The 10,494-nt window shown below is 40.3% G+C and overlaps 1 protein-coding gene across 1 annotated transcript; it reads right to left on the reverse strand.

Annotated features, from left to right (window-relative positions):
• Positions 1–409: 409 nt before the first annotated feature.
• On the reverse strand, positions 410–10,219 carry hadhb (hydroxyacyl-CoA dehydrogenase trifunctional multienzyme complex subunit beta). Its single transcript, XM_032543568.1, has 16 exons — positions 10,155–10,219; positions 7,552–7,624; positions 7,065–7,106; positions 6,657–6,753; positions 6,463–6,507; positions 5,731–5,830; positions 5,371–5,458; positions 4,754–4,941; positions 3,924–4,104; positions 3,123–3,244; positions 2,694–2,773; positions 2,548–2,595; positions 2,248–2,335; positions 1,867–1,941; positions 1,563–1,727; positions 410–825 (listed from the first exon to the last, which is right to left on the reverse strand). Exons 2-16 carry the CDS (start codon positions 7,616–7,618, stop codon positions 790–792), a joined length of 1,422 nt encoding a protein of 473 aa, XP_032399459.1. The 5' UTR covers positions 7,619–7,624; positions 10,155–10,219; the 3' UTR covers positions 410–789.
• Positions 10,220–10,494: the final 275 nt, after the last annotated feature.

Here is a 10,494-nt window from a genome sequence, read left to right on the forward strand (position 1 = left end):
TGGTCTAAAATATTGATATTTGATTTTCTCTATATCGCCCAGCCCTACTGCCAATAATTTAGTTAACTGTTTTGTCAATAAAATGTCAGTAAATAGTGAAAAATGCAAATCACAATAATGTCCTACCGCTTTCCCAAAAAAGACAAAAAAAAAAGAAAAAAGAAAAATACTGTTGATGTCTAACAGCATGCACCTGCAACCTTGTGTGAGCTTTGTGGCATTTATTTAAGTTCGTTTCTTCTTGATCAACTGTCGCTTATTTGTACAGGATGTTTGTTTGGTCAAAAAAAACTGCAACAGTCCAAAACCCGAAAGTAGTCCGTTTGCTCTCATAGGAGACTAAAACCTGTAACCAGTGTATTTCTGCAAAAGGTCTCTTTGAAGGGCGAGAAAGAATAGCCAACCAATGAAAGAGTGTCAGTGTGGTCGTCATCACACTCTTTAATTCCAACAGTTCGTAAGAAAAAAATATTACAGCGTATATAAACATTAGGATCACTGTAGCTCCTCCGAGTGCTTAAATTAAGCTATGTTACATTCGACTCAGTCACAATGCAGACAAGATGCACCTCAAAGTCTAGAAAATCATGAGAAACCTTTCTTTACAACGTTACTCTATAATTTAAACAGCTTTGAAGCAAGATTCCTAAGACTCACTCACATACTGCATCTGACTCTCAGCAAGGCAAAGTGGTGCTAGTATGTACAGTCGGGTGTCTGGTGTGTGTGTGTGTGTGAAGCCGTTGTGATGAACTTGAAGATCGGGTTTAAGATGGTGTTTTACGTATTTTACTGGGGGTAGGCCTCAATCACCATGGCGTGACCCTGAAACACACAATACAAGTTGGTCAGAAAAAAATGAACAAGTAAAAAGTTAGATGGTCTAAGAGAAGGAAAATAGAATGAAAACACTGCAAGACTTGAAAAAAACAAACAAAAAACATCTGAGTTGCCCAGAATTGTACTTAAAAATGATACTACTCTAAATTCCCAAAAATGTTACTTAACGCTTTAAATTGTGAAATTTTTAAATTGTACTATTGAGAAAAACCAGGGTTTCTGCCGGTTTCACCATGTCAGATTTCAGACTTTTTAAGACCATTATATATGAAATTTAAGACACAACATCAACTGGGCCCTAAATTCAGTTTTTTTTCAAACCAAGTATCGCTAAACTTGCACTTCCCCAAAGCTGAAGAATAAATTCTGTTTTATATCTTATGGTACAATCCGAAAGAGACTCGCTCTAATAAGTCAAAGCTGATTGGCTGCAATAGAAGTGGCATGTTGGTCTCATTTGTAGTCATAATATATAAGAAGATATATTTGGACTAGCGGAAGAAAGAACTACAACACCACGGAATAATACAAAATAAGAGCATTAGGAGGTAAAGTTGATAGTTGTAGGGAAATCAAGACCGGTCTAAAACAACATAAGACCTAGAACCTACTTGAGGGAATGTAAGACTTATTAAGGCCTAAAATTAGATTTTGAAATGTTAGATACTTTTTAAGACCCCGCGGAAACCATGAAAACAGTCAGACGTGGCCTGTGTCATTACCTGTCCTCCGGCAGCACAAGCCGCCACCAGTCCGTACTGTCCTCCCTCCTTCTGCAGCCGGTGTGCCACCGTGGTTACCAGCCGGCAGCCCGTGGCTCCGAACGGATGACCCAAAGACAGAGAACCTCCCCACAGGTTGAACTTCTCCATGGGTGGAGCTCCCACCTACACGCACACACACACATTCACAATTATAGTTGTACTAAAGTACTTCTTAGTGTAAAATCTAAATATGACACCAATACCACATCTTGTCCTTAATTTACTGTTACTCTGCTGCAGTATGACCAGTGGCTATCTTTACCTTTGATTTCCTGCCCAGGTACGTCTGACCGAACCAATCCGAGTCCAAAGCCTTCATATTTGCCATTATCTGGCCCTGGAAAACACACACAGATACATCCACAGAGTTACCATAGATACCAGAAAGAAAACAAATTGATTTCAACGGATTCAAAAGTGCAGGACGTGAGAGCACCAGTCAAATCTTACTCCAACATTGATGTCCATGAATAACACAGGCCATGACTGGGATTAAGGCAGACACAGAAACTGAAAGATTCAGCTTTAATCATGCATATCTGTAACCAGAAATATCTTGGAGATTGACAGGATATATTCACCCACCACCACACAAGGTCACACAGTCGTAACCCCCCCCAAATAATCTGTTGCGATAACTTACTGCAAATGCCTCGTGGAACTCAAAGACGTCAATATCACTCATGGTCAAGCCGGCCCGTTCCAGGACCTTTGGTGTACCGTACGTTGGCCTGGAAAAGTTAAACAGGACCCAATGTGAAACAGAAATCAAACTGTTGGTCTTCAAAAGAGCAAGTCACCTCAGAATACATGTACAAATGTACTGTACAGTAGGTCAAAACACACACTAGGTTAGCTTCAACAGTTCCCTCCCAAATTGTATAAGAACCCCTTGTTTTGCAAATGTTCGCTTTTTTTAGCTAAACTAAATGTGTGAACTCACCCCAAAAGTAGCTGATCTTTGGGGTCCTGGGACACGTAGACAAAGTCTCTACCAGGGATGCAAATATAATATGATCAGAACATCTGAAAGAGCATTATTGGGGAATAATTGAGGCTGCTCTACCAAAAAAGAGAGGGTGTAGATACCTGAGGTAGGCTTTGGGCTTGTAACCCATAGCCAACGCTTTCTCTTCAGACATGATGAGCGCAGCAGACGCACCGTCAGTCTGAGGACACGCACAAACAAGCAGCGTTTTTAATGCCAGGGCAGCTCATGAATGAATGGTTTTTTGGGGAGAAAAAACAGTTGAAAGAGATCCAGAGTGGCTCTGGGCAGATCCAATAGTTTTAAACTTCAACAGAGGACCCGCCTTCAAGGAAGTTAACACTTGTCAATGGAGAGGGGTCAGACTCTCTGGACAGATGAAATGTACCAGAGTGTGGTAGGACCAGGCTAGGTGTGTGTAGCTTTGTGCGTTTGTGTAACACACAGAGTCAAATAAACAATGAATGCGTTCTTGAACTGGAGGAATTAAAGACACCGAGTGCTGCAGGGCCTGATGTGTGTGGGCTTACCAGGAAGGAGGAGTTTGCGGCGGTGACTGTGCCGTGAGGTTTAATGAAGGCGGGCTTCAGTTTGCCCATTTGCTCCATGGAGGATGGCCGGATGCCGTTGTCCTTGGAAACAATATCACGACCTGGTGACAACAAGCACAGGCAAATGACATCTACTAGTTACTACAATATAACAACCAAAATTTAAATACACAACCATCCATAACATTCCTGACAACTAATACGACGTATTCAACCATCCCCAGTCTGGAGCAACGGAACAAACCCAGAGCTAGCAGGCTACTCGCTGACAATGCCAAGTTTTAAAGAACAATTGGATTGTGCAACACGGCAGGCCTGCTTGGTTAGAGAATATGTTTACTGCATTTACTCTCTAACTGGGACGTTTTGAGACCGATTGGCGGGAATTGCTGTGGACCAAATACACACATTAACCATGTATCCAGCTACTGTAAATAACTCACGATATTGTATTGTGTGAACAGTTAACTACATTTAACATTTTATGTAGCTTTTCTTTTTGCGGGGTGCAAGTGTTCCACCAAAACAAGTTCCTTCCCAAGACCATTTTGCAGAGCGGCTGTTGCTGCGTCCGGCGATTAGCTCCGGCCAGGAGGATTGTGATTGGTTTAAAAAAATCCAAACAACCCAGAACGTATTTTTCTCCTATCCCAGAATGTATGTGTGGTGGAGCCAGATCTTATCTCCACAGCGCTGTGGAGATAAGATCTGGCATTGCGAGACTAAACCATCTCTAACCCTTGAATGTATCTTTCCTTTAAAGAGCAGAGAACTGTTTACCTGGCACTTTAAAGGAGATGACATCCTGCAGCAGACCGGCGTCCTGGGCCTGTTTGGCCAGAGTGTGTGATCGCACAGCGAACTCATCCTGCTCCATTCTGGAGACCCCAAACGCAGCAGCCAGACGATCAGCACTGTGGCCCATCGTCTCAGCTGTGGAGAACTCAGCCACAGCAGGAAGCTACAAACGCACACAAAGACACAAGACATGTGAGTTCTGACGCTGCAAATCACTAGCCGGATGTTGTCATACTCAGATTCTAGTCAGAATATGAGTCTGATTCCGCTCCATTGGGCTGTGATTATAGGGCGTGTTTCAACCAAACCAGGAAAGAAAGAGCCTCTGCACCCAATTGGATAGACCTACAACCAATCAGAGCAACGGAGTATGTGACGTATTTTGAACTTTTGTCGAATCTCGTAGGAAGGACGGCAAAAACATCTTTCTGATCGACAAAAGCTTTGATCAGGGTTCTCAGTTCCTCTTTTAAAATAAATGGGCTGTCCATATCTTCTATAACAGACGCAATGGCGGAATCTACACATCTCAGTTCTCCAGCGGTTCAACCCAAGCGCTCTGTGGTGACACGGTTCATTACGTTACTGTCAATCAGCTGCCCATCATCATATAAAGCCCACCCTGACAATTTGATTGGTCCAAACCGCTCTGGTTTGAGCATAGCTGCTCCACAACGGATCAAGTCCAGACCCAACTTTCTGACCTCAAATGATGTGGGCGGGGCTAAGTTCGACTGGCATCCAGACTACCAAATCACATTAAACAAACTGAAAGTGGTGAAAATTTTAAGAGATTTTAAGTGAATAAATACCTCGGGGGAGAGATGTGCCAGCCGGATACTGCCAATCAGACTGAGCCTCTGGCCAAGGGTCTTCGCCCTGTTGAGGGACAGCATGGTCTTTCTCATCTTGCGGCTGTGACGGATTGGAACATCGGACATGAACTCCACCCCTCCTGCCACAACAGAGTCACACTGGCCTGCAGCGATCAGACCAACAGCTGGAGAAACGGACAGAGAAAAGAGAGTCAAACAAAGAGGACAACCAAAAAAAAAATCATAATGGGTCTTCCTGTAATGGCAAGAGGACACATCTGACCTCAGCCCCCTGCTGTGATCCCCCTTTGTCATTTCCCATTCATTGTCGTAAGACATCTGTGTAGTTTTTCCTTATTTTCCTCATCTATAACATGCCCAGATGTTGTGTTGTGCTATGTCTTTAGCTCAGCTTGAGTGCTTGTTTGTTTAGTCTTTCTGTTGTTAAGATCAAAATGCATTTTTATTACTTCCAAGTAATGTGTGTGTGCAGCATACAGCACGACAATCCTCGTTGTTTTTTTCCCCAGCTACAATATAAGACTACGTAGTTCAGGTTTCTCTGAGAGGCAAATGGTAGAGGCTTGGTGTAGAGATTACTTTCCCTGACATACCTGAGGTCATTGCCTGGTTGGAGGAGATGCAGGCCATGGTGACGGTGTGAGCTGGGATCTTGTCAGAGAAGCCTGCACCCAATGCTGCCTGAAATCAGTCAAAAATAAAGGAGATGCACAAAACAGCAGCTCAAAAATAGTAGTAATGCTTAGGACCAAGGCTTGTGTGTGTGGTGTGTTTGCCTTCAGACATAAATGAGTGTGTGCACGATGTGTGTATTGTGTTGTTTTTGCACTTAAGACTAGGACTGCTTGTCTTTCTGTAGAGGTGCTGGCCTCAGGAGAGAAGGTGTGTGTATGTTCTCTACTTCTATTTTTGTAAGGACCAAGTTGAGTGCCACTTCCAGTGGGAGATAATACCTCTCTTGCTACATTGCTGGTTTTGACCTCCTGAATGACTGTCCCATAGATGATGTAGTCTACGGCATCTTTGGGTAAGCCCGTCTTGTGTAGCAGACCCCTAGGGAAACACAAATGGACAATTTTAAAATCACATCAGCACTACAACAAAAAAAAATGTTTGAGAAACATTTCTTTATTTTTTTTCCCCAAAACACTCCCCCCTCTTACAGCTCTGTTTCTTCTCCCTTCTCTCTCTCTCTCTCTCTTCTCTTACTCGCATCTCTTTATCTCTCGCTCTCTCTTCTCTTACTCCTGCAACTCTTCTGCTGTCTCATACTCGTTCTACCCCCACAGTCTCTATCACTCTGGTCTATTACGCTACTCTGGGTCAAACTCTCTCTTAGACAGTCTTTAGATTTTTTCTTTGGTGAAAAGGAAAATAACGTCTGCTTTAATGAACACTATAGGATGGAAGCAGGATCAGTTGATAGGTGTAATAATATATAACTGTACATGTAATTCACTAACATAAAAATGTACTTCGTGTTAAGTTCCTTGGTACGGCGCTGCTTGGTGGCCACTATTGAAAAAAATAAATAAAGTGGTATTGATGGCCAGTTCATTGGAACAACTGCACGCTGTCAGCAGACTGTACCTCGATTTATGCTGTCAATTACAACTCAGATGGTGGATTTGTTAGTGTTATGACACCATTGACTCAAAAAAACACGACGTATGAAAACCACTTACTGCAGAGCTGCTCTGGCCAAGTCATGGGGCATAAGGTCAGCATATCTGTAAACACAAACCAGAAAGGTACGTTCAAGATAAGACACTGTCTCTGTAAATGCCAATTCACAACACGCTGTCCCTCTTCCTAAACTCATGCTGGCCAGAGGCTCCAGCCAGTGAACTTAACTATAGGAAAAGAGCCAGAGACGTACGTGGTTCCAGACAGCAGGAAAGGGGTTCGAACTCCTTCCACCAGAACTATGTTCTTCATACCAGGCCGTGCCAGGGTCTTTTTGCTCTTTGTCTGAACTAAAAGAAAAAGAAGACAGTAACAGGCAGTTACCCTCTGATAGTTGTGAGCTGACCTGAGGATTGGGGGGGACTGAGAAGTTGTCAATGTTCAATATTTTTTGGCTAAGTCCTCACAATCCTACCTACAGCACCTTTAATATCAACGTTTCAACCATTTCGGTTCCATCTAGACAGGGTAGTTTTGCATAGGTTCTGTCCAGGATAAAAAGAGGCTCACAATGTTCCGCTCACATTTTAAACAGTGGGACCTCCACAAGACTATAATCTGGATTGCTATGTAAGTGATATCACTTAGAGTAACGACTTACCCTGAGCCTGAAGCTGAGCTGTCGTACTTAGAGAGCGTGCCCCTGAGACAGACAGAGAAAAACATTCCTTATCATCCTCAGTTATATCATTTAAAGAGTCTGTGCTCCATATTCAGCAGCAAACACATATGATATGTAACATACAATGGCTTCCTGAGAAGAGAATCAAGTCTGTACTCTACAACAGCATTTTAGATGACAGTGTTGAGCAGTTTAAATTAAAGACCAGACGTCTGTATTTTAGATTTTAGGAGATGATCACCACCCAATCAACTGATTACCAGTTAGTGTAAAGTGACAAATAGAAAGGCTAGCGTTAAATAAACAAACATGATAGTTGCTAAAGATCACAGTACTACTTTATACTGTATGTATTCATAAATTCAGCTGTTGGAGCTGTAGTTCTGACTTGATAGATAGGTATGTATGTATGTATGTATAGCTTTCACATATATCTGTCAAACAAATAATAATAAAGAAAACATACCTAACCACATCGCCCGGGAAGGGCGGACAGAGCCGCTCCACATCGTGTTCAGCAGCATTGAAGCCATTATGTTCTACAGAGAAAGAAACTGTAATTGTTACTACAAAGTTGTAAACAGTGTTGTGATAAAATAACACACACACACACAAATAACATTAACAGTATTTTTTTTTCTCAAGCAGAAAAAAGCAGACTACAATTTAAACTGGACTGAAAACATTTCTATCAATGGGGGTAGGCGTAATAACAGAAACACCTCTCTGTATAATGCAGTACAATTCAGTAGCAAGTCAAACTACATCCTCCAAAATAACCATACAACTGAATGAAGCCCTCTCTAACAGTATGAACTGGATGAAGAGAGGATATATTGCAAGACTGTTGTATAAGATAGCATTACAACCTGTCCAATGCACACTATATATAGCCTACCACCTGTGCATTTATCATGCTATTGTATATATCATTTATTTGATTTTTTTTATGCACAAATATATAAATAAAAAATGTATAAGAAACATTTACATAAACAAACAAATATGTACAAATATAAATGCTTAACAATAAGAAAAGAAGGCTGTAAGATGAGCAAAGATGACAAAAACAACAACCTGAGGCCTTGTAAAAGAAACCCACCCAACATTGAATTAAAGACAGCTGTACATGCTTGCCACAAATTTGCAAATTCACTTAATTGTTTAAAAAAAAGAGAGAAAAATATTTAAATGGAAAGAAAAGAATAAAAATTCCATACAGAACACAAGGACCGAAATTACAGCAACATATTGACACAGCATTTTGCCTGTGCACTATGTTATAAATTAATTTACATAGTGCAGTACTTTTATCAACAGAAGACTTAGTTAGATCATGTATTATTCATTTCCTTTGAATATGTTTATCCATGCACCATCTATCTAGTCAAATTCCTTATAAATGTTACTTACTTACTTTTCTGATTTTGATACATGTTCTTACATTTCCTATACAGTGTTTGCCAAAGTCTTGGCTTTCCTTGTCTCAATTCACAATGCTGTTCTTATTTTATATATTTATCAGCACATTAACCCATGGAGACTATACCTTTTTACCGTCATTTTTAGGTGACAGGTCAGCCTGCTGAGTGACATAACACCACACTACACAGCCTCTCATGTTGGCTTACGCTAGATCTACCTCTGTAGGCAAAAGGTCAACTGAATCACATTACCTAGACATAACAGTAAAGGCTTGCATGATTGTTTATATGATTAGATCATTTGACGTATAATTACCCCTAATATTCACACGCCATATGATACTGTGGAAATGCAATGTTACTTTGCTCTATATCATTAGAAAAACATAACTTGCCTAGTGACGGAATGTAACTAAGCACATTTTTCTCTAGTACTATACTGAATTTTTTTTGTACATATTTCCATACTACATATTTTACAGCTACTATATTTCAGAGAGAAATATACTTATTACTGCCCTAGAATTATGAGGCAATCAGTTAATAATATTAGCATGATACAGTCTACATGCAGTTTGATATGCTATGCAATCAATCTACCCAGTAGTATTAAGTATCTGAAAACAATAATGCTTCTGTATTGTTAATACGTCTGTAACATTTTGACTTCAAGACTTTTAGTTGTAACGGAAGTATTTTAGAGTTTACATTTCTACTTTAGGTAAAAGAGCTGAGTATCGTTACTTCTTCCAACGCCGACCTCAACGTTACCTTTTTTTTTTTTTTTTTTTTTTACAAAAAGGCTTTATTGAAGTTTTTTTACAAAATACATGTTATGACATACATTAGAGAGCAAAAGATAAAGACAATCAACAACAAATTACAAAAAAAACATGACATAGTTTACATTATAAAGTGCAGAGAGTGGTTAAAGTGCATGTGCTAATAGTGCAAAGAACAGACCATGAAGTGCAAAGAGTACAAAACATTACGAATTAATAATATCCCAAGTTAGGAGCTGATTTTTGTCTAATTTTTTTCCTTCTTCTCCTCAACGTTAACCGTACCAGACATACAACTAAAGACCTAGCTAAAGGGATTTAAGGCTCTATTCTGGTACGTATTAAATATATATATATATATATATATATATATATATATATACACACACCACAATGTCTTATTTATGTACGTCTTATTTCTGTTGTATTATGTAGGGCAGTATGACGGTCACCCTGCCCAACACCCTACCCTGCCTTTGACCCTTCACCTACATTCCCATAGTGGAGTATGACAGAGACAGAAATGCCGAATCACGGGACTTCAACAGGGTCATAACTGTCTACGCATCGATACTTTACTTGGTTCTTTAAAGTAACGTTTACAACAACCAAAAGAACATGACTGAAACACTGTCAATAGTAAAACAACGCTGGACGCAAGCTGCAAGCTAACGTCAGCTAAGTAGCTACTAGTTAGCTGAAGTGTCCATTCAATTGGTAACTAGCTAGCTATTTCCATAAATATATCGTGATACGATCTATTCCGCTATGCTTGGGGTGAGGAAACGCTTTTAAAGAGTTCATACCATGTATTTCCTCTGTCTAGTTCTATTATCAATAGTTATGGTTCAGATGTAGCTTACCTATAGTTGAGTTCTGTCGTTCCCTGCTGCTCTCACTAACCTAACAGCCAGCCTCACCAGCGCCACAGCGGACTACGTTTTGAAGGACCCACCACTGTGTTAGCTGACTAAAATATGCCTGAGCGAAACATGGACAAAAAAAGGAATGGTTACATACCTGCTCTCGTTTAATCATACATTACAATAACGGAATCATATACTGCATTGCTTTTCTAAAGAAAAACACAAGAATAGTTAAAAAAGATAACGTTTTTATTACAAGAACATTTTATGCGGCGGCAATATCTCAGCGTGATTTGAGGTCCTTAACGTGTTATCGACACTTTTGCGCCCCTAACGG

Source organism: Etheostoma spectabile, chromosome 18 (assembly GCF_008692095.1).
Source record: "Etheostoma spectabile isolate EspeVRDwgs_2016 chromosome 18, UIUC_Espe_1.0, whole genome shotgun sequence".
NCBI classification, from domain to species: Eukaryota; Metazoa; Chordata; class Actinopteri; order Perciformes; family Percidae; genus Etheostoma; species Etheostoma spectabile.